The 25,757-nt window shown below is 34.9% G+C and overlaps 1 protein-coding gene across 3 annotated transcripts; it reads right to left on the reverse strand.

The window, feature by feature from the left end:
* Nucleotides 1–9,216: 9,216 nt before the first annotated feature.
* LOC149224372 (cyclin-dependent kinase B1-1-like) lies at nt 9,217–17,014 on the reverse strand. Of its 3 annotated transcripts, XM_089383535.1 has the most exons (9): nt 16,999–17,014; nt 14,154–14,352; nt 10,492–10,618; nt 10,335–10,396; nt 10,059–10,170; nt 9,849–9,942; nt 9,650–9,719; nt 9,416–9,554; nt 9,217–9,309 (listed from the first exon to the last, which is right to left on the reverse strand). In XM_089383535.1, the coding sequence occupies exons 2-9, from the start codon at nt 14,348–14,350 to the stop codon at nt 9,217–9,219; spliced, it is 894 nt and encodes a 297-aa protein (XP_089239661.1). In that variant the 5' UTR covers nt 14,351–14,352; nt 16,999–17,014. The 3 variants fall into 3 exon arrangements, with proteins under 3 accessions (XP_089239661.1, XP_089239660.1, XP_089239659.1); XM_089383534.1 differs by lacking the exon at nt 16,999–17,014 and having other exon boundaries at nt 14,154–14,374; XM_089383533.1 differs by lacking the exons at nt 10,492–10,618; nt 16,999–17,014 and having other exon boundaries at nt 14,159–14,350.
* Between the last annotated feature and the right edge of the window lie 8,743 nt (nt 17,015–25,757).

The raw sequence follows: 25,757 nt of genomic DNA on the forward strand, positions 1-25,757 counted from the left end.
GATGCAATGAGTGCTAAGTGAACTATTCAAAAAATCATGAGAAATTAGTCAGTTACGACTACCTCTCATGGAAATGGTCATACGTTTGAATGACTTACTTAACGCAGTTGAATCCCAAAAAATGATATCTAATATAATGCACTGCGTAAATCCCCCATACTTAAACCTACATTTTGTTTTCAACAGATTATTTTCCTCAAAAATATTACCAAAATCCTTCTTGTTCCACCTTTTATGCCAGAGCTTGATGTGCTTAAGTCTTTTTTGAAGTAGGAACATGCTTGTCCCCTGGATCTGCAAATCTTATGACCACCATTTTTCAATATTGTTTACGAAATCTAGGTGGGTCAGCCAGATGTTTTCAAATCTGAAAGGTTTGTTCCTGGGAATACCAATGCCCTTGATCTCCAATTGAACTGGCTAGTGATCCGAGCCTCCAAATGGAAGAAATATCGCTATAACTTCTTGATCTATTAGCATAATATCCTGTAAGATAATAATCTGCCTAACTTGGATGCTACATGGTCTTCTCCTCCTCTTTTGTTGTTCTAGGTAATGAGGCCCTTATTCATATCTGTATCTACTAGTTTGATATTGTCTATAAAAGTTTGAAACTCTAAAGAGTCTTTGCTAAGAGTTCTGGTTCCCATTTTTTTCTCCGAAAGGGACTTGATCATGTTGAAGTCCCCTCCCATGATCCCGAGAATTCCTATGTGTCTCTCCCTGTGGTCCAGAAGAGAATATAGGAACCTGAATTTATTATCCATTCTTTGAGGGCCATACACATTCATGACTAGATAGGTATTCATCTCTCCTACAGGTTCAATAACTACTAATAAATAATTCCTTGATGCCTCCACATCTACTATGTCAATTTTCAGGGGATTCCAAAGGGTGAGAACTCCCCCCGTTGTGTGCTCAGCTTTGACTTCAAAAATCTCAAATCTGCTAAGCCATTTGCTATGAATTTGTCTTAATTTCTGAATGGAACACTTCGTTTCTTGGATGAGGATAATATTTGGCATTTCTTGTTTCATTCTATTGCTAAGCAGTCTTTGCTTTATTTTACTCCCTAGACCCCTAATATTCCAAGATATGAACTTCATAATTAAATATTTGTAAAGGAATAGCTAGTTAGGTCTTTCATCTTACCTGAGTCTATCATTAGCTTTCCACACTCCATCAAGAGTTCATTCTGCTTTTTTTACCTCTTTTCTTTCTTGGGTTTCTAGTAGCTAAACCAAGATTCGTTTTCATCATTTTCACACCTCTTTTTTCCTGCTTGTAAATGTTTTTTCCCTTCTCAGAACCTTTGGCCTGAGTTTTCCATAAGAATAGTTGTTGTATTTTGTTGAGCTCTTCTTGAGGCAACGAGTCTACCCCTCTCGTGGTTCCTTGAATATAGAACCATTCTAGATCTAGATGTTATTTATCCAGAATCTCCTAAAGTTCATGATCCTCCTACTCCATTTCACTCTGGGTCATTTCCTGATCCATCTCCGGTCCTGTATCACTAATCATGGTCACCTTCTGAAAATCAATATCCTTCATTTGTTCACCCTTTTCTTCTACCTCCTTTTCCTCATGACTTCCTGCCATTACTTGATCTTCTTTTGTGGTCTCTTCTTCTTCTTCCAGAACGTGAAATTTTTTCTGACTGACCTATTGCCCTTCATTTTGATGTAACTCTGTCCCTCTCTTGCTGCTTTTTCCTCTATTAATCACTTTGTGAAAGCTGTCTGTATCTTTCATTGTGCAAGATTTGCTTTTGTTTACTACTTTACTAAGAGGGCAGTCTCTGATTATATGCCCATGTTCATGACATTTGTGGCATCTGAATGGAATATGCTCATGGTTTATTGTTTGTATCCATTCTTCATCAAAAACTTCTAGGATCACCTCATCCAGAAGAGCTCCTGATAGTTCCATTTCCACACAAATCCTAGAAAAGGACGTATATTTTCCCCTTCTAGTAGCTTCAAAAGCTTTGAAAGAATTCCCTAATTTATTGGCTATGGCAGCTAGCGATTCAGTTTGCCAATAATCAAGAGGTAGAGAGTAGAGCCTTAGCCATACTGGTACTGAAGTAAAAGTCTCTTGTTCTTGGGAAAAATTCAACATCGAAGGCTGCATATAGAGGCTTGCTGCTACATAAAAGTAGGGCCCTCCTTCAAACACTCTATCTTTGTCTTCAATATTTGTAAACACCACCATGAGGAAACTCTTTGACCTGTGATGTAGGTCTATGCTCCCTTTAGGTTTCCAGGGATATTTAATCCATGTCTATAAAGCTTTTTCAATGGGCCATACTCCCATGAACTTACAGATGATAGCATAAGTTTGCATGTGATCTTTGTGTGCCTGCAGAGCTAGATCATTTAAGACTACTCTGTGTGAACTCAGCTTTGGGTTTACAGGGTCCCTTTTATTTTTTATCATGAGATCCCTACTTTTTGTCTTCTTCCTCCTTGTCTTTAGTGCTGATATTTTCCTTATTTTTGGTTCCTACTGTCTCTTCTTCCACATTCTTTTTCCCTTCCACAGTAGTACCTCTGGAATTCTCAAGAGGTTTCTTGCCTCTGCTTGCTACTGCCTCTTTGTAGGAGGGAGTGGGGTTCCCTCCTCTACGGCTCTCCATCAAGATCAACCTTTGAAACTTATCTAAAATCCTAATTTATTGCCTTGCATTTTGTCGTCAATGAACCTGTAAATTTCATCAACCGCATGCCCACACTCAAAGACAATGTCCCTTTCATACACAATGAGTGCATCGGATTTGGAACTTTTTAATTTTTTCAATATTTATTACCTTACCTTTCTCATGTGTTGGACACTTAATAAAAGAATCAAGTGTGGGAATCCTTTAAGTTTCTCCAGTTACAAACATGGCCATGTGGAAACTAGAGACAACTATACCGTATTGAGGACCCATTTTTGACAATATGACAATAATTAATTGTCTCTTTCATAAATTTTTCAATTCCATATTGTTTCAACTAGAGTAACAACTTGTCCATGTGGCCATATCTTTACATTAACAACTAATATTAATAGGCATCTCCCTTCCTTCTGAGAATCTAATGAGGGTGAGTTAGCCATCGCAGTAGGTGGAGATCAAACTCAAGATCCCTTTCATAGGCACAGTTCCAAGAATATTAGGCATGACCCATGCCACCACCTAGAAATCATGCCGACCAACTCCATGTCACATGTCTCCTTTGTGTCTAGTTCACATCATGATAAGATTAGGGTGATGTCACCCTCCGATGTTGCATCCCCTCATGGTGAAACTTGTCATCCAAAATATTTCTGTTTGGATACCTAAGAGATGTTGGTTTTCCTACTACGCACACTATTAGCATGCCACACCAACAACCTTTTCAAGTCATCCAAAAATTCCACATGGAAGGCATGTAGCTTTACTAGTACGTGGTGTTTTCGACCCAGCCTAATTTAGGCATCACATGGGTTTTGGTGCTTCATGCAAATGAATGTTTTGATGTTATTTAATGCTCCATATTTCCATCCCCTCAGACATACAAATTTCAATCAAACAAGACAAATGAATCTCCATTTCCTGAAAAATACATTTCTCCATCATCTAGGATGTACATTTTCCCATCACCCAGTATGTAAAACTCTATAATTTTTTCCTGGGAAATAAAAATTGCATTAGGTAATCGAAATTTTCCCATTTGTGGCTTCCATCTACCACAACTCCTGTCAACATGAGTCATGTTTATAAATAACGCTTTAAAACATCACCTAGAAGTCGAGCTCCATGGTGACATGGTCATAGCCACGTAGAATTCACATTGGCCCAAGATGGAATTCCCAATCCATGTGGCACCATAATCCACTACCACATGCTATGTAGATTCAGTTAATTCAACCTTCGCACATGTCGATACTAGTTGCCATGTTTCACTTCCTTGACAATGGCACATCAGTGTATCATCCATGTCACATGTTCAAAAGGACCAATTGTTAAGGGCTTCAATCCTTAGTTCACATGTAAGTTATCACTTGGTAATAAGAAACACTTTACATTGCACTTTTCACCTCCCATTCTTGATGTACATCCAAATGAAACTAACACATAATACTTGGGATGTCCCACACGGTGATAATTAACACTGCAAGGACATTAAGTGGTTTATTAAGCAAGTGATTAGTGGTAAATATCATAGGTTAATAAAGCTATCCTCCCCATCATAAAATTCCAGATTCCTTAATAAATTTAACGAGGCTTATTTAGAGTCAATGCAAGCATCTTACTCTATGATGACTTGTATTTGAAGTCTTAAGGAATTTGATGGCTTGTGAACCCTCTCTTAGTATCTACCAATTCTCAACACCCTAGCCATGATAGGAATGGAACCTACACTCTAACATCATCATTCTATACATTATGATAACCATGATCTGATAGATCAATCCATCATCATACTTGTTGATAGGTATAAAAGCAAGCCAATCCATGGCTAACACCTCTCTATGAACTTAGATGTAATATCATCATATTAAAAAACATCATAGGTCCCAAACAATATCATCATATCTATTAATGAAATATTCATGGAAATATTAGTATTCCTTTAATAGGAAACAATATTCGTAGCCTCAAATAGTCAAGGGCCCATGAAATTTATATCATGCCAAACAATGTAAATCATACACAATAAGAACTTAACTTGTGCACATTAAATATTCTTACAAGACCATGTAATTATATATTGTTGTGTGTGGAGCTTGATTATATTCTTGATTTAAAGGTATTTGTTTCAACTGGATGTATAACCTAGCAATACTATAGAGCCCTCCACATGTGTGTTCAGGGGTAATTCCCCTGAAGCTAAAAGTAGATGTAAAACTGTTGTGTATCATCATTTCAAGTGAGAAGGAGAGAGGATATTGTGAGAGAGAGAAGATGAAATTATAATAGATTTGTTGTAGGTTTTATCTCTTCATTTTACTTGATAATATAAAGGAAGGATTTGTTGTTTGTCCATGGACATAGGAGAAATTGGGTGAACAACGTATATCTATGCCTCTATTGTTTGTTGTGTTTTCTGTGATTGTGTTTCCACAATATTTTGTGTTCTATTTTAACATAATAAACAATTTTCTAAGGGATCTATAACTCAAGAACGTATCGACAATCATTGGGATCTACAAGCCCGTAAAAACCATGAAAATAATCAAACATACATCTTATTAACAACGAATATGAACAAAAAATTTCTCCATGAATAATGATGATATATGCATTATCATAACCCATAATAACATCCTTCACCATTCATAGTGCAATATGAAAATATAAGTAAATACACTAACATGTTTCTCTTGGATGAATGGAAACTAACGGGGGCTTCAACCCTACACCCAATCATAGGCCAAATATGTTACAATATTGCTTGTTTTTGACCACCTGTGAGTTAGATTCAATGTTTTAGAACTAAATTGCACAAGGGAATTCACACCAATGCCAATAATTCTAATCACACAATAATGTAGAGTTCATAGTGTCCCCGTAGTGTCTCCATATACTAATTTCTATAGAGAACCATAGCCCCCATGTCTCCACTTACTCATGTAGCGATCTATAGTGCACACTACTTCCACCTACAGACCCTTGCATGTATTCAAATTCATAGAGTCTCCACACAATCAAACCAAAGTCAAGAGAACATAGTGTCCCACCCACTAACCTGTAAGTATCCAAAAACAAAGTGTCTCAATTTATATACTAAATTCTTATGCTTCAACCCCTCCTTAAGTTTATTCCTTTTGTGAATTTACTTTACAAATATTGTATTTAATCTTGGCATGCTTCATGTGAGTGAACTATCCAATACAGGCTTATACTTTGTAGTTGTATAATGTTTCAATTCCATTCAAGATTGTTATATGGGATGAGAATTGTGGAAGGTTGAAACTCCATTCTTTCCAATAGCTCTAATATTAAATACCTACAAATATTTTTTTTTTGCTCCTTCATAGATTCCATGGGATTTTACACTATCTCGAATTATAGTTTAGGCCACACATATAGGATATGTTTGAAAATAATCAATAAAACTTGAAAGGAAGGAAGAGAGAGTGAAACAGGAAAAAGAGAGGCAAAGAGAGGGAAAGAGGTAGATGGGGGGGGGGGGGGGGGGAGTAGTGAGAGAGTGTTGGAGGGTGAGAGAGGGAATGAAGAACAAAGACGGAGTTGGAGAGACAGAGGGAGTGATAACGGAGAGGTGGAGATGGTGATGGAGAGAGGAGAGGAGGGCAGAGAAAGAGGAGACACATAGATAAAGTGTGGAGAGAATTGTAGAAATAGAAGGGGAGAGGGAGGGAGATACTAGAGAGATCAAAGAGATAGAGAGAAAGTGTATGTGTATGTGATGGAGTGGAGAGAAAAGGGGATATGGAAGAGAAATAGAGAGAGAGAGAGAGGAAGTTGGAAGAGAGAAAAGAGAGAGGGAGGGGAGAATAAATACAGAGAGAGAAACGTGGATAGAGGAAGAGATGGAGAGAGACTGAGGGAGAGAGCAGTGGAAGGGAAGAGAGAGAGAGGGAGAGTAAGAGGAAGAGATAAGGAGAGATATAGATAAATATGGAGAGAAAGTATATATGTTTGGTGAATTATATATAGAGATAAATAACAAGATATGGAGGGAGATAGAGAGATGGAGTAAACGGGAGAGAGTGAGAGGTAGATATATAGAGGGAGATCGTATGTGTGTGTGCATTTTTAGGGGTGAGATAGAGAGACAAATAAGGATAGATGGAGGGATATATAGATATAAATTATGGATGGAGAGAGGGAGAGAAAGGAAGGGAGAGGCAAAGAGAGAGAGAGAGAGAGAGAGAGAGAGAGAGAGAGAGAGAGATAAAGATGGGGGGGATTTGGAGGGGGAGAAAGAGGAGAGATGGAGGTGGAAGAGAGACGAAAGAGGATTTAGAAATCCTGGAATATTTTGGCCTTTCATTGAAATGTGATCAATGTGGTTATTGATATATAATCTTATTTGATTACTTGCACTAGATTTTTAATCTTATTTTATTTCTTGCACTAGATGCAATGATTTTAATGTAGATGTTGATTTCTAATCTTATTTGAGTATTGACACTAGATGCATTGATTTTAGTGTGAAAACATTGATTTTTTATTTGATGTAACTAAATGTATGATGTAGATTAATAGTATGCATGAATTTCAACGTAAGAACAAAAACATTATTTACAATGTGCACTGATTTATGCATTACAATAATTAAACCACTAACAAAGTAATTAAATAACTAAGAGTCTATACCATCTCAATAATCAAATAATTAGATGTTCAAAGAATTGTGTAATTGTACGTGAATGAAACCAGCCTTGATCCATCTAATTTAAATATCCAAATTTTATGTCCTCCTACTCTTTAGATTTTTGGTTTCTTCCATAATTTCTAGTTCATTGTGTTTAGTCGCTCATTTGGAGAGACCACGTGATTTTCCAAAAGATTGAAAAAAATCTTCTATATGCTATATTTTGAACTCTTTTGCCCATAGAAATAGTAGTACTTTTGCGGAAGTTGTATTTGTTTTGTGATTTATTAAAAGGGACTTCATTGTAATATTGGTTAAGAATAATATTTTTAAGAAAGCACAATAAATTCATTATGGATAACCTAAAGAGCCTCTCTTATAAATGACATCTAACTCTACACACACTATTTAATTCATCATCTAAAACCATGTTACAAAATATGAATAATGTCTAACTTCATAAATACTATTGACTCATCACTTAAAACCATGTTACATGCAATAATTTACCATGCTACATGAAATATAAGTCTTGAATCATTCTAAAAATTATATAGGTCATAAACTAATACCAAGTGACTGCAATTTTAGCTTCTGAACCATTATAAAAAAATACGGATAGGTTACAACCATTCCAAGTAAAATACGGATAGGTTACAACCATTCCAAGTAATTACCTTTTATTTTTATACATGTAATAAAAAAATACTAGGAACTTGATGGAAATAATTATGTATGTTGTATATAACTTTCAAAGATTGCCTCATCAGAAAGGGAATCCATTCAAAACATACAAGTTCTAACATATCACACAACGTTAACAAAGCTATCCTCCCCCTCATAAAATTCCAAATTCCATAATAAATTTAATAAGGCTTATTTAGAGTCAATGCAAGCATCTTTCTCTATGATGACCTGTATTTGGAGTCTTAAGGAATTTGATGGCTTGTGAACCCTCTCTTCATATCAACCAATACTCAACACCCTCTGATAGGTGCAAAAACAAGCCAATCCATGGCTAACACCTATCTATGAGCTTCATTGTAATATTGGTTAAGAATAATATTTTTAAGAAAGCACAATAAATTCATTATGGATAGCCTAAAGAGACTCTTTTATAAATGAAATCTAACTCTGCAAACACTATTTAATTCATCATCTAAAACCATTTTAGATAATATGAATAATGTCTAAATTCACAAATACTATTGACTCATCACTTATAACCATGTTACATGAAATAATTTACCATGCTACATGTAATATAAGTCTTGAACCATTCTAAAAAATATATAGGTCATAAACTAATACCAAGCGAATGCAATTTTATATTTTTGAACCATTATAAAAGAATACAGATAGGTTACAACCATTACAAGTAAATGGAATTTTAGCTATTGAGTCATTATAAAAAATACCTATAATTATGAATCATTAACAAGTAAATGCAGTCTTACGAGAAAAACTAGAGTGAAAAAAAAGTAATTACCTTTTATTTATATACATGTAATAAAAAATACTCGAAACTTAATGGAAATAATTATGTATGTCACATATAACTTTCAAATATTTCCTCATTAGAAAGAATTTCCATTCAATTTTTCACCTCGTATCTTTTAACCATCGATATGTAAAATTAACGGAAACATACTAGTACTAACATATCACACAACATTTGGGAAACAAAAGTCAAAATAAATAAGATCGTGATGAGTGAGAAAGATATGTCATAAAAGAACAAATCAATGAAATATTGAGCACCATCAACTACAACCCTAACTTTTGTTTTCCTTTCCGAACACAAGATATAATATCCATATCCAGTCTAGATAAATAAATTTTACCCATTGAAAAGACTAGTTCAAGATGACTTCATTAACAAGCACAAATACTGATATATCAAAACTTAGAATTGGGTTTTGTCTAGATCATCAAAATAAGGATGATTCAGGGCCGCCTTTGCTGAAATCCTCTTTGCGGGATTGCACTGCAACATTTTCTGCAAAACATTATGAAATTTGTGAGTGTCTTAATATGTTCAATGTCAATAAGACTTGAAAAGATGTGACAAACATCATGGGTTTGAGAGATAACCAAGAACATACACTGAGAAGATCAAAACCACTACAAGATAGATTTGGAACTTTCGAAGCCAGGCTCAGAGGTTTCCATTTAGGATACTCATGCCAATCCTTGAGACTTTTAACTCGAGGCCATATTTGCTCAGTTGGGGTTCCAAACAACCTATCTCTCAGAAATGTAATTGAAGTAAGTTTTCTATGTGATTTAATGAGATTCAAGGGAGTTAAGAAAAAATCCAAACCACTTCACAACCATACCTGAAGATACAAAGTAGTTGTTCCATTTCTGAATCCCCATTGAAAAGAGGTCGTCCTCTCACCATTTCAGCTAAAAATATGAAGACAACAAGTTGTATATCAAATCAATTTCTTGGAAGAAAAATTGGAATAATTACGACAACTAGATTAGGAAAGAAACTGAAAGAGAAAACACCCTTCTCAATATTTATTCACTAACCAAAAATGCATCCAACAGACCAAATATCCACATGAGTGGAATAGTGGGTGGATCCCAACAATATCTCTGGGGCCCTATACCATAGGGTGACAATCTGCAAATATACAAATAGGATGTTATACAAAATGTTTAACTAATAAAAAACAACTTAAATAGCAAGAAAACAGATGAGGCCCACTTTATAGAATGGGAGAGAATTTCATGACAAACCTCATGGCTATAACTCTTCACAGGCACAGTAAATGACCTCGCAAGTCCTAGATCAGCAATCTTAAGGAGGCCTTTGCTCTTTTCAACCAAAAGATTTTGTGGTTTTAGATCCCTGAAGAAAAGCGATTCGTGACAATCTTCCAAAGTAATTTGAACTCACATAACCCCAAAGGTTTAAATTCAAGAAATCTTAATTTGTGTCATGTCATAACATAATATAAATGAATGTATAAGTTAAAAATAAATTTGTAATATGTACAACACATAATTTGTCACCTGTGCATCACACCATGGGAGTGACAATGAACTACCCCCTTGCATAGTTGATACATGAAGCTCTGTACATCAACATGCATATATAGAAATTAGAAACATGTCTTTGCAAAAATGTGAATACAATGGAATAATGAGAATGAAAACACAAAAAAAATACCTTAATAACGTTTGGTGGGAGAGGATGATGGTAGTCCAATAATCTTTTGAGATCTGTGTCAAGGTACTCGAAAACGAGATAAAGATATGATTTTCCATTCTCCATCACATCATCCACACAAAGCAACCTGAAATTCCCAATATAACTCAGTGAACCAATAATTTAGAATTATAATCGAGAAAAAATTTCTTTCTCAGAAAAATAACAGTTTGCAAGTCCATCAATAACATTTCAAAACGATAATTAATCAATGGTTACTTGCTGATGAAATGTCTCTCAGACACAAATGAGAGCCAACCAAAGAAATACACATTTCAAAACAAAGACAAAACAACTAAAATATGGATTAAACTATAACCATTATGACCGAACAAGCAAACAAACAACCATTGGAATCGAAACCACATAAAAAAAATTTACTCTCCTTTCCATCATTTCATAAGCAAAAAAGATACAATAATAATAACATAAGTAAAGCCTTCGGGTGATGCAACAAATCATCGGGATGAGGGTACTTTCAGAGTCCCGGGAGTCAAATTCCATGCAAAGCATAATTGAAATAATTTAATCTCCAGTCGCTAAGTACAGGGAATAGACTGAAATCCAATTGAGAGCACGTGGACAAATCCAATTGAGACGGGATTTCCGGCTCCTATTGGTGAAGAGCATAAACGTAAGCTGGCAGAAGCATGGACACTTCTTTTATGGGATGGGTTATCTAGAGAGCAAATCAAGGCCTTCCCAAAGAGCTCACTTTTACAATCAACTCTTTCGGCGCCCATCGGCCCCACTTCACCGTCAACTTCTGCAAAGGTTAAATTAAATCTAATTAACTCTTTCTTACACTTCACCGGCAACTTCTGCGAAGGTTAAATTAGATCTTTCTTACTGGATGACCATTGTATTTTATTTTCAGTCATCCTTTTGTCAAATGCTGATTACCAAATATTTGACAAGACCCATGTCCGTCAGATTCCTTCGAGAACATGGAGGGAACATGGAGGTTTTCCTTCGAGAAAGCATGCTTGAATTATAATCTCGACCTCTTACTCCTGCAGGGCCCAGCCAAATAATTGCTCAATATTACCAGTTCATACGTCTGGGTTTTGAGGGTAGCTGTTGCATATGAAACTTCTATTAGTTTATCTTTCGAGGGTAGCTGTTGCATATGAAACTTTTATTAGTTTATCTCATTCAGTTTTAATCCCTTGAAAACACTGCATGTGATGCGTTTTGAATTGTTTGTTTGTTTGTTTCGACTGCCTTGGTGAATGCCAAAGATCTGGGGACGACCGGGCAGTTCAAACCATAGCTACCAAGTTCGGCCGTACTGGCCAGAAAAATTCGAAAATTCGACAGTACGATTCGGTTCGGCTGCAAATTCGGATATTGGAATTCGAAAATTCTTTTATATTAAATTTTTTATATAATAGATCGTAAATGGTGAGTTAAAAATATGACAATTATGATGGAATTTGTTAAATAATTTTTAGTTTATATTAAAACATAAGTTATAATTTAAAAATATTATAATTATCATCGAATTTAAAAAAAATTATTAATATAAAATTTAATATTTAAAAATAGATATTTTTATATTATTTAAAACATTAAAAACAAAAATTTCTATATTAAAAAAACTAGAATTAAGATCTAATTTAGTAAGAATTTTTGTTAATAAAAAAATTAATATTTAAAAATAAAAATAGAAATTTTTATATTAAAAAAGTATATTAAATAATAAATTGCATATTAAAAAAATTATAATAGTAAAAAACAATAAATTTTGTATTAAAATATAATAAAAAATAGTAAGTTTATACTTGTTAAAAATAATAAATTCTTATCATAAAGAAAAATAAATTCTTATTTATAAAATATATAATTTCCATTTTTTTCTATTTGAATTTCATAATTTTCCTCTTTCCCACGAGTAACGAAATCTAAACAATGAATTAATGTTCGGGTGTGCTTCTCCCCTCCCATCTGTTTTGAATTCTGTAGAATGTTTGAAAGTGTGCTTTACTCAAAAGCTAATTCTAAAATGAGAGATTTAGGTTGTTTTAGTTACTAATAAATAATGTTGTTATTTTTCATTTTTAAGGGTTATATTAAAATTTAGGATTTGAGGATGTGATTTTTTAAAAATATATTGTAAATATTGATTTTTACTTTTAATTTAAAAATAATTTTATTTTTGAAGATCTATATTTTTGAATTTTTTTTTTGTAGATTTGGGTTGTTTTAGTTATTAATAAATAATGTTGTTATTTTTCATTTTTAAGGGTTATATTAAAATTTAGAATTTGAAGATGTGATTTCTTTTTAAATATATTGTAAATATAGATTTTTATTTTTAATTTAAAAATAATTTTATTTTTGAAGATTTATACTTTCTTTCGAATTTTTTCCGTATTGTATTTTAGGTAATCGAATTTTTTCCGTGAATTCGAATTTGGTAACTATGGTTCAAACTTCAACCTACTGTCCAGTGAGCACGGCATCCCTCTGGTCGCCTTCTCGCGCAATGACAATAACGACTACGATGAGCATGAGATCTCTGACCGCTGAGAAGGATAGGTTGGATTGTTCCCGAACACACAATGGCTTCCGAAACACAAAACGTCAAGCTTCTGTGCGTGGTGGTTCGCCAAGATTTCAGATAGATTATAGCAGGACGTACGGGTGATCTTGCAGGAACTTGACCTGCTTCCTCCAAAGTCAGTTAGAGAAGTGACTTTCTCTCCTGGAGTAAACCATCCTGAAACCCAACAAAACGAATCTAACGGGTTGCCTCATCCCGAAAATGAAAGAAGAGGAAGCTGTTTGGGGATACCGATGAAAGAGAAGTAAAGAAGAGAAGGCATGTAATGATAAAAAGTAGGAATTGCTGTACCCTGAATGCTTTCTATTCAAAATCTCTTTTGGCAAAGCCGTCTTCCCGACTCCGCCTAAGACAACTATGCCCACAACCCGAACTTCTCCTGTGTGTTGCTGTGCTAATACTGTAGTTTCAAAATCTTTAATTTTGTCATCTAAACCACATAGAACTGTGTCTTTTCGGCCATTAGTTCCGCCACACTTTTGACGACCTCAACCTACACTCCTTTTGTCTTTTGAAGACGACGGTAGAGATAACTAGCGAAGGTCTTCTGGGTAGAAATTCAAGAGCCTACCAGAACCAGAAATTCAAGAGCCTACCAGAAAATGTGGAGATGATCGTAAGGGGAGAAAAGTTGGGAGCCCGGAGATATATATATCCTCGTTCTGCCAGATGCTTGCACCACCACATGCAGCAGGGAAAAAGACAAAATATTTTTACTTTAACGCACAGTTAGTAGGCGCACACATGAACCCCGTGGAATTTCAAAATAGATAAAATATCGATTAAGACCGAACAAGCAAACACCCATTTGAAAGCAACTATTGGAACTGAAACCACAAAAAAATTACTGTCCTTTTCATCATTTCATAGGCTAAAAAGATACAATAATTATAGCATAAGTAAAGCCTTCCGATCATGCAACAGATCATGGGGTACTTTCAGAATCCTGGGATTCAAATGCCATGCAAAACATAATTGAAATAATTTAATCACCAGTTGCTAAATATAGGCAATAGACTGAAAGAAATCCGGTTCAGAGGCACGAAAAATAACTAACTTGACAATATAAATACTCTTGGAGAGCAATCGCAAGATGGAAATTTCTCGAAGCGAGGTCGAAGGAATCCCTTCATCCGGCCTCTCAATTAGACTCTTCTTGATTGCGACCAGCTGACCACTGATCTTGTCCCTTGCCTTGTACACCTTCCCATAAGTGCCCTCTCCAATCTTCTGGAGTTTCTCAAACCTATCCATGGCGGACATATTTAGTAAATTGCCGAAAAGAGAATTAGAGATACACTACGGATGTCTTCAGACGCCCCTTTGCAATGAGTCTTTCTCACCCGCGATCACAGAATATTTCTCTGGACTCCAATCCACGGGTGATTCAATAAAATACGTTTAAAGCTAGTCAGCTCATTTATATGGTTACCATGTAACCGTTGATTTGTTCAACGAACCATGCTTATTTAAATTTGAAATCTCCTTCCAAAGGTAACCCATTTCTACAAAATTAGGGCAGCATTATAATGGTCGGTTATAAATCTAGACGTTATTTTTGCCCTTTTTGACTAGGCGAATAAATGGGCTTTTATAGTTAATATTTAACTAACTTGATTAGCGTAAACGTAATTTGTATGAAGGGGCTGCTAAACCATTATTTGGGGAAGTAATGTGATGGTAAAATTTTTATTTTTCTATTTAAAAAAAATGTAAATTTTAAAACAAATTTAAAATATATATTTAATATGGGTTAAAAACCATTTATTTTAAAGTTGTGATATTGATTTTTAAGGAAGGGTAATATAATAAATTTAATATTACAAATTATAATTATTATATAATTTGTTTTTTAATTTACTTTTATAAGTTCAATGTGTACAAGTCAACATTAGGATTTGCTATGATGGTGAATCTTATATACTTTACATCATGTATTTATGAGATTCCATTGATAAAATGTTATTTTTTAAATATAGTAATTATATATAAAGTCTTAGTGTTGTAACTTGATATACCCTATTGTGAAATGAAGAAAATTTTAATTTGTTAAATTAAATTAAATAATTTTTCTTTAGTGGAGTGGAATTTATTTCTTAAGAATTTCCATGAATCTCTTAATATCATCTATGTATTTCAAAAGTTCTTAATATCATCTATGTATTTCAAAAGTTCTTGTAAAGGGTGAAATATTTTCTTCAAGAGGCATATATTTTAGGGTTAAGTGACATATCACTAAGAAAATGAAGGACAATGAAGTCTATGAAATTTTAAGAGTACAGGAACTACCGCCATCGCTTACACACAAAAGCTCTTAAATTTTGTAGTGAACGTCAAAATTTTAAAATTGCAAGCACTATTGTCATCCCTTACACACAAGCTCTTAAATTTTGTAGTGAAGCAAGGTTTTCCTAAACCTTAGACATAAATCCTAGTCATACACATTCTTAAATGTGGGGATAAAATCATTCCCTCTAATTATAAGGACATTATGATTGGCCCCACTTTGTCCTAAATGTATGGAATTAATTTGGAAAATAAAACTAGCTCATGTATATAAAGCCATAATAAAGGAGCTAAAAGCCTTGTTGGGTTTCATAGAAATGATACGACTATAGACCACTTTATTATTCTTAGATCACTAAGTAGGAGCATTGCAATAATAAATCCCATCTGTTATGATATTTCATGAACTTTAGAAAAAAATAAATGTAATTACTAACACAAACTTTTCAAGAGGTTAGAAGAGATAAAGTTCCCTTTTGGATTGGGGGTTGCTATGACAAGGCTGTATGTGTTAGGTAAACATAGTGAACGAGTCAAAGGTCCTCGTTCAAACAATGTTGATTTCAGGCAAACGATTCTACTTGAGCATGGATTGCATGTAATGAAGTTTTTAAAAGGCTTGGGAGGACTTCACTGCTAGGGGGTAGGTATGTGAATAGTGTAAGATCATTTGGCAAGCTTGGCTAGTTTTGGCCAAGGGATACGTAGAATATTTTATTAATTAGTTTTTCAAATATTTGGATTTTTGCAGATAATTGTGTTTATGTCTTCTCTTTTGTTGCTAGTAATTTTTTCTCATAGTTAATTTCTCTTTTTAATTCTAACATGGTATTAAAGACTAATGGTTGATCAGATGGCTAGATGCAAGGGAAAAGTATTTCCAAAATCCTAGGACCACTTAAGAAGTTCTGATAGGTGTTAAAGAAAAAAATTGAGCTCCATCAGGAACTGAAGTTTGTTTGAGGCACTTGTGTGAGAAATGTGATTACAATCAAGATCAATCTTGAAAAAAATTGACCTCCTTCATGTGGCTCAATGTTCCCACCATTGTAATGACTACCTCTAGTGGTATATATAAATGAGATGCAATGCCTTGCGGTAATGGTTGGATTTTTATCCATATAATTAGATCATTATATTGTCTTTTTCCATCTCAATTCTTTCAAAGTGGAAAATTTTGAGGAATCAACCCACAGGACCATTTCTACTAGGGGTACCTATTTTACCAAATTTGGGCCTAAAACATTCTAGGAGAAGTTTGAGGCATCAAATGTTGTTTTTTTGGTGTTTGAGCGGATATGGCCCTATATATTCCACCAATTTATACTACTCCTATATATATCCGTCTATAATTCCTATGATTTAGCCTTGAAAGGTCTTTCATATAATATGAATTGCATGTCCTTATCAAGATCATTGAATGGTAATGCTGGAATAGAGCAAGAAGAAATTAGTATTTCTCATCAATCAAGGTTGATATTATATAAAATGATCATACCTATAAAATATTCTTTCATTAAGAAAAATATGTGGGAGGGAAGGAAAGAAGTTATGTGAATGGTAACATATAAATTTTACACTTAAGAATGCACTTTTTTTCCATTCTACATATAGAGAACTTTCCAGCGGTGCAAGAATCACCTCAGTATGAGTCTATATGCAAAATTTATGCCACTTGGAAGTAGACCTCCCTACTTTAACCGACATAATTCAAAATGACACCACATCAACCACATTATTCATGGAGTAGGGTTTATTCACATGATCATGATCAGGATGACCCCAATAGATTCCATATTGAAACTATAATTAAGAGTTGAAGTCAAAATTAAGCACTAGTAAGATATTGGTCTATGTTACAACTGAGCCACTAGGAGAAAAAAGGGTTTAATTCTATTCAAATACATTGTGTTTCATAGATGAATACACTAGCTGAGAGTCAATAGGGAGAGAGATAAAATAGAGATAATGTATGTACAATAACATCCCACAACCCATGAGCCTATTTTTGTGTAGTCGCATTGATTTTCCATTCATACAAAGGGAACAGTGTATCCTACCTTCTAGTTGTGTTTTCTCATGAAAGAGATTTGCGGATATAGCTTATGTTCTTATGGGTGTGAGTAATCTATTTTAGTTTACTCTCTATATTTTTCATTTTCCATATGACATGCACGAAACATAAGGAAAGAAGTTAAGTAATTGCTAACATATAAAATTTCCACTTAATAATGCACTTTTGTTTCCATTCGACATGAAGAGATCTTCTAGTGGAGCAAGAATCACCTCAGTATGAGTCTATATGAAAAAGTTGTGCCATTTGGAAATTGACCTCCCTACTTTAACCATTGTAATTCAAGAGGAAACCACATCAACCACGTTATTCATGGAGAAGGGGTTATGCACATGATCTTGGTGATGATAGTAGATTCCTTATTGAAACTCTAATTAAGAGTTGAAGTCAAAATTAAGCACTAGCAGGCTATCAATCTATGTTATAACTGGGCCAGTAGGAGGAAAAGGGGTTCCATTCTATTCAACTACATTTTGTTCCATGGATGAATATAGTAGCTAAGAGTCAATAGGGAGAGAGAGAAAACAGAGAGAATGTGTGTAATATAGGAGCCCACAAGCCACAAGCCTCTTATTTTGTACTCGCATTCATTTTCCGTTCTGAGAAAGAGAACAAAGTATCCCACCTTCTAGTTGTGTTTTCAGTTGAAAGGGCTTCCTAGGTATATCGTATGTTCTTATGGTTGTGAGTGATTATATTTTATTTTATTCTATATTTTTTTTTCATTTTTCATGTTGCATTCATGAAATCCAAACTTAATTCCAAAATTCGAATTAAAAATAATCCACATAATATAGATATTTGTATTTTTAAGTATAATTTTATCACATATGTTGTGACCAAGTATCCCATGGAATATCCACGGAAGCTTACAAATCATATTGGTTTTATTGTAGGTTTGTTTGTGTTTTTTCGTGATTTGTACAAGATCCATATCATTTAATCCGAAATTCACAAAACCCCAATCATGGGAGATGAATATATTAGTACCCCTCTGTTATAGACATTTTTGTGCCTTACAGCTCTAAGCATGAAATGTCCATAATCCAAGGGATCCAAAGTCCCTAAAAGTGTTGTTCCTGCCCCTAAAGGAACAAGGTCAACCAATGACAGCTTCTCCCAGAAGTTCTCCACCAAAAACTACTCAGAAACAGTCAAATCAGGATCAATTCAAGTGCTCCACTAGCTGCCTGCATTGCAAAGCACCCAAATACACTGGCTAGGTGCGTTGCAACGCACTTGAATGCACTACCCAGGTGCGTTGAGCGGGAAATGACAAGTGGCAGAGTCATTCAACGAGGTGGAGAGACAATGGAAGCTTCCAAAATCTTCTCCAATGACACTTGCCTCATTGAATTCGACCAGTGATGAGTAAGAGGCTCTCAGTCTCCAAGTGGAAGCAAGAACTGACAGAGATAAGCCACAAGTCAAAACATAAGTTGAATCATCCTCTCTGCTTACATCTATATATGGATCCCTCATCCCAGAGATCCGGAGGCTGGAATTTTGTACTTTGCGGAGAATTGTTGTTGGTTTGAGATTGAGATTAGTACATTGGGTGATTTATGCTTTGTTGGAGGTGAGGAAGGGATTCCTTTGCTGGCAGGAACAACACTTTTAGGGACTTTGGATCCCTTGGATTATGGACATTTCATGCTTAGAGCTGTAAGGCACAAAAATGTCTATAACAACCTCTTAATCTAGTATGAGAAAGGTTTGTGAAGATGTACATATAAGTTGAATATAAAAAACATATTATGAACCTCCTCATGGTGGCGTGGAATAATAATATTTCGTTATTCAAATAAGACGGGGGGTCTTAATTTAGACATCTAATCAGAGGAAAGATTTATATATTAGGAAGAAACAAAGGAGATGAACAAAGAGGTTGAAAATGATCAGCCCTGTTAGACTTCCATGAACCATTCATAGCCCTTATTCATAATGGAAGTGAAGCTTGACATGAAGCTATATCAATATAAGATTATTTCTCTAAAATTAAATCATTGGTTGCAATTATGAAATTTTGTTTTAGTCTTCATAATACAGAGGAAGAAAAAATGATCTTGTTTTCTCAGTTGAAATTACAAGGCCATGCGATGACCTAGTGGGAATGCCCATGAGGGCTTGACTACAGAAAAAATACCATACCACATGTGTTCATATTGGGGGATATATATTAAGGTGAAAATGACATAATATACTGATCATATAATTGGGGATAATGGGATTTTATATGTTCTGTCTAAAAGATGGGTTTGTAATGGTAGGGAGTTAAATAAAGTCATTTTTAGACATATTTTCCATTATGTAGTCAAATTAAGATTATTATTTAGTATTCCACAAATACACATGCTATGTCAAATATTCATTGAGTGAATCACCCATGGGAAATCAACATAGAGACCCTAAGGATGGAGGGATATCCTCTACTGAATAAGTTGGATTTCAAAACCATCACAAACTCATTATGTTACCCTATCGGGTATGTATAGGACTAGTGGATTTGATGGTATTACTTCAGGTAGAACCAGGGGTAGAGTGTACACAAGTACACCACAAAATTTAAAAATATGGCTATAATGCCTGATATCTCCCCAAAGAACCCATATGTACTCCTAAAGTATTTGAGGTGTATATATAGCCATGTGTTAAGGAAAGTGATTTTATTTGGACCTAGATATATGGATAAGGCTTGTGTACAAGAATGGTACCTAGAGAACATAGGAAAAAAGGAAGAGAAATAAAGTGGGTCAAATAAGAAGGACCACCAGGACACTTCTAAGGAGGGGAAGAAGATGTGGAAATGGAGAAAATCTAAAAGAAATTGTGATTTCCACAAACACTAGTGCAAGGATCCCAAAAAACATTGTAGGCACTATAACATTGAGGTTGATAAAAAGAGATAAGTATTAGAAGCTATATATTGAGCTTAACTTGAACAAATAAAAGTAATATGTGGAGGAAAAAAACCTCATGGCCAGTGACACAAATAACTAGGTTTAAAGTAGCTCATAGGTGGATGGAAATATAATTTGTACATTGGTACAAAAGCAGGTGAATCAATGTAGACTTCAACAACTTGAAGAGTACAAAAATACTAAATTTTTCCACATAGAGATATAGGTGTGGAAAAAAAATATTAGTTCTTTGTTCTACTTAGGCTCACTGGAAAATATCATTGCAGCGGAGTGCTAGTCCACAAATCTCGATTGGAATTTTTTGATCACACAAGTACATATCCATTCGAACAAATAAATAGAGAAGGAAAAAGAGTGTAACTATATAGTGCAAAGTTAGATTTGCTATCACCCTTGATTTTATTTATGAAATGAAACTAGATATAATTCCCTTTGATGTATTTGGAGTGGTGTTTGGAAGTCCCTATATGTAAATGTGGGATGCACTATTCATACAAACAACCAACCAATACTACCTCATTAAGGATGCAAAATCATTTTCCATTAACGTGCATAAGGGGAAGTAAAAATTTACTTGGTCGGTGCCAACGAAACTGAGAAATTGATTAATTTTAGCAAGAAGTATCTTTTACTATTTTCAATCGGAAATTAATCTATAGAAGAGTTAGTGAGAGAAAACTCATCCCTAGACCGGTATACTAAGGGACACAAACAACAAATTGAAGAGTTTCTATAGTCATAGAAAAATGTGTTCAAGGAGCCTAAAGGGATACCTCCCGAGGAAGATGCGGAGGACAAGATCGAGATATTTCTAGACTCCCCATTTCCAAACATTTGGATTTAAAGATAGTCTATTATAGAAGAATGCAAATTGACAAAGCAGTTGCAATAGCTAATAAAACAAGATGTCATTCAAAAAAGTACCTTTCAATGCGGTTCAAGAATCATCATTGTCCAAATGAAGGATGGGACTTAGAAAATGTGCATTGGTAGCTTGAAATTTTAAAAAATCATGCTCAAGAATAGGTACCCCTTCCTCAGGATATATGATATGCCAGATTAGTTGCAACAAGAAATATATCTCACCAAGGTAGACCTAAAATCTAGAGATTAACATGTTTGAGTTAGAGAAGAAGGTACTTGGAAGACTACCTTCAAAAAATGGCAGGTTTTTTATGAGTTGTTAGTAATGTTTTTTGGCCTATGCAATGCACCATATATTTTTATGAGATCATTGAATGATATTTTGCACCATTTTATAGATTAATTTGTTATTCTCTATTTTGATGACATATTGGTATATGGTGCTACCTAAGAGGAGCACATGTTACATTTGATGCAGGTTCTAGAGACTTTAAAGAAGTGTAACTTTTCATAGCATTCTTTGGTATATCTAGGATATATGATAGGTGGAGGAGAGAAGAAAATAGACCATGCCAATATGAAGGCCATATTTAGTGCATACAAACCTTTATAAGGTCAAGAATTTTCTTGGGTTAGGACAATACTTAATGAAATTCATAGTCTCATTTTCAGTAGTGGTGGCACCACTCCATTCAATAACAACGAGTGGGAAGAGTTTCCGTTCTGGAAAGGGTCAACAAAGGGCCTTTGAGGAGTCTAAGAAAAATATCACTTGCAATAGCCCTTTGAAGTGGATATAGATGTGAGTGGGTATGATATGGAGTAGTCTTAATAAAGGGAGGAAGTACTTTATGGTACCATTTTGAAGTATTTAATTGAGTGTTTCTCAACTATCAGACCTATGACAAGGAGCTATATCACCTAGTGAAAGTTCCGGAGAAGTGAAAACACTACCTCAAGGGAAAGAAGACAATAATCTACACATAAAACCATCCACTATAGTACCTGCAGTCATAGAGTAAGGTACAAAGTTTACAGACATTACAAGTGGATGGGATTTTTACTATAGTTTTAGTTAGTGACCAAGTATAATAAGGGTAGCACAAACAATTTAATTCAAAATTTTCATGGTTACCCACTTCAAATATTACAACTTTGGGAACTATGATGGAAATGTAGATGATTCACACGTCATGCATACAAAGGCACATATCCAGCTGATGATTAATTCAAGGAGTTCCTTTAGTAGTTTCAGAGCCATTGTGATGTGCATGATGTTGACAAAAAAGCTGAATACAATATCTAGGATGGATTACCCAATGATTAGTATAAGCTATGCATTCTAAAAGGTGAGAAACTATGTTATGAAACCAGCTCAAGAAAAGATAGAAAATAAAGATCAACGCCTTAGAATTCAGCCTCTTCGAGGGGGAAACCTCCTTTACATTACATAAATGAACAATTCTTGGATGATACAAATGAGAAAACCTCCTTTCTATATATAGGAGTCTAAGGAGTCACAATATAATCCAGCCGACCTAACAATAATAATATAAAGCCACAAAAATAACAATAGAGGGATTCTATGGGGCACATAAATAACAATATGGGGGTAATAGGGGCACAACAATATAAATAAGGGGTATAACTACAATAGTAATGGGGTAATCACTAGTATTATAGGGACCCAACATGCCCCTCTCCTTCAAAAAAGTGTTGTCCTCAACGCTTGAGCAGTTCTGGATACTTCTGCATAAAATTCTCATCCTCCCATGTGGAATCTTCAGCGGATAAGTTCTTCCACTTGATAAGATATTCTGAAATTGATCGATTTCGTAGCTGTCAAGTTCTTGTTTCTGTGACTGCTTCCGGTTCCAATATAATTTTTCCTTCCTTGTCAAGTTCTTGCAATATTGTTTGAACTGGGAGCTTGTTGCCTATAACCTTCTTTAAACATGAAACATGGAAAACTGGGTGCAATCGAGAAGCTGCAGGAAGCTCCAATTTGTATGCCATAGTACCAATCTTTTCCAACACCTTGTACGGACCATAATACTTTGGTGATAATTTATTATCCTTCTTAGCTTGCTTTAGGGACATTTGCTTATATGGTTGTAGCCGTAGGAATACCCAATCACCTACATCAAAACTTCTTTCACTGCGATGTTGATCTGCCTGTTGTTTCATTCTATTTTGTGCCAACACGACGTTATCCTTTAAGAGTTGGAGGACTTGTTGTTGATGTTCGATGTGATGTTCCACTGCCTGAACCTTAGAATTTTCTCTTAAATATGATGTGATTGATGGTGGTTGGTACCCATAAAGTGCCATAAATGGGGTCATTTTTGTTGCTGTATGGAAGGAAGTGTTATACCACCATTCAGCCAGAGGCAACCATTTGACCCATTGTGTCTATTTATCAGATACAAAGCAACGAAGATATCCTTCCAAACATTTGTTTACTATCTCAGTTTGCCCATCAGATTGAGGATGATAAGATGAGCTATGAGCTAACTGAGTACCAAGACAAGAAAATAATTCTGTCCAAAAATTTCCAGTGAAAATGGGATCTCTGTCACTTACAATAATCTTTGGGTTTCCATGTAGCTTTTGAATTGTTTCCATAAATGCAGTAGAAACTGTACTGGCTTTAAATGGATGTGATAATGCACAAAAGTGTGCATACTTGGTAAGTCTGTCAACTACCACCATGATGACACTCTTTCCCTCAGACTTGGGTAAACCTGTGATAAAATCCATTGAAACCTCCTCCCAACGTTGGCTTGGAATGGATAAAGGTTGTAATAGACCCGGTGTCTTAATTGTTTCAACTTTATTTTGTTGGCAAACCAAACATTTCGCCACAAACTTTTGAATATCTGATTTAAGGCCATCCCAAAAAAATTCCTTCTTAACCCTGTGGTAAGTTTTTAAAAATCCTGAGTGCCCTCCTAAGGGAGAAGTGTGCAATTCCATAAGAATCTTTTGTTTTAGCTGGGAATTCTTACAGAGGTATAGCGATCTTTGTACCATAACGAATCATTTTGCCAGCTAAATGTATCAGAAGTACTGGAATCTTGTTGTAGCTTTCGAATAAGTGCCCACACTTCTTCGTCATTCTTCCATTCCTCCTTTGCTTCGTTTATCCAATCTGGTTGGATAATAGAAATGGCACACAACAATGCTTCCATATCCTCATCCTTTCTTGAGAGTGCATCTGCCACCACATTTTGCTTCCCTTTTTTGTAGATGATTTCAAAGTCATAACCCAACATCTTTGTGACCCACTTTTGTTGCTCTTCAGAGGATAATCTTTGTTCTAAAAAGTATTTAAGGCTATCATGATCCTTTTTTACCTTGAAGTGTCTTCCCATTAGGTAGGGTCGCCATTTCTTAAGTGCATGGAGTATTGCCAACATTTCCTTCTCATAAATAGCTTTGCTTAAAAACTTTCCCTTGATTGGACGACTTTCAAAAGCAATGGGTCTTTCATCTTGCATTAGAACAACACCAATTCCATTTCCTGAAGCATCACATTCCACAATAAAGGTTTTTGTGAAGTCCGGTGTAGCTAAGACTGGTGCTTGGCACATTGCCTCTTTAAGATGTTTAAAGGCCTTTGTTGCTTCCGGAGTCCATGAAAATGAATCTTTCTTCAATAATGTTGTTAGAGGTGCTGCTATTCTCCCATAATTCTTAACGAACTTGCGATGATACCCTGTCAACCCAAGAAATCCTCGCAGATGCTTTATGGATGTGGGGATTTTCCATTCCTTAATGGCTTTAATTTTGCTAGGGTCTACCTTAACTCCTTCATGAGATACAATATGACCCAAATATTCCACCTCCTGGACTCCAAAGAAACATTTGGATCTTTTTGCATATAATTGTTTCTCCTCCAATAGTTGTAGCACCTTGTCAACATGTTCAACATGATCCTTCCAAGACTTGCTGTAGATTAGTATATCATCAAAAAATACTAACACAAATTTTCTAAGGAATGGTTTGAAAATTGAATTCATCAAACCTTGAAATGTTGAAGGTGCATTGGTAAGGCCAAAAGGCATGACCAAAAATTCATAATGACCCTCATGAGTTCTAAATTCCATTTTCGGAATGTCTTCAATCTTCATTATGATTTGATGATATCCCGAACGAAGATCCAACTTGGTGAAGTAAATTGATCCATGCAATTCATCCAGTAATTCATCAATGACATGAATGGGGAACTTATCTTTAATAGTGATCTTGTTGAGCTCCCTGTAATCTGGACACATGTGCCATGATCCATCCTTCTTGTGCACCAATACTACTGGAGCTGAGAAAGAACTTTGACTTGGTTGAATTATACCAGCCTCATGCATTTCTGCAACCATACGTTCAATTTCACTTTTTTGGACATATGGATATCTGTATGGCCTGATGTTTGGAGGAACACTTCCTGGAATCAGATGAATAGCATGATCATGATCACGCATAGGTGGGAGACCTTTGAGAGTCTCAAATACCTTGGAAT

The sequence above is a fragment of the Pinus tabuliformis genome, chromosome Q, assembly GCF_031772625.1.
Source record: "Pinus tabuliformis cultivar Carrire ecotype Pingquan chromosome Q, CPIR1, whole genome shotgun sequence".
In the NCBI taxonomy this organism is placed as follows: Eukaryota; Viridiplantae; Streptophyta; class Pinopsida; order Pinales; family Pinaceae; genus Pinus; species Pinus tabuliformis.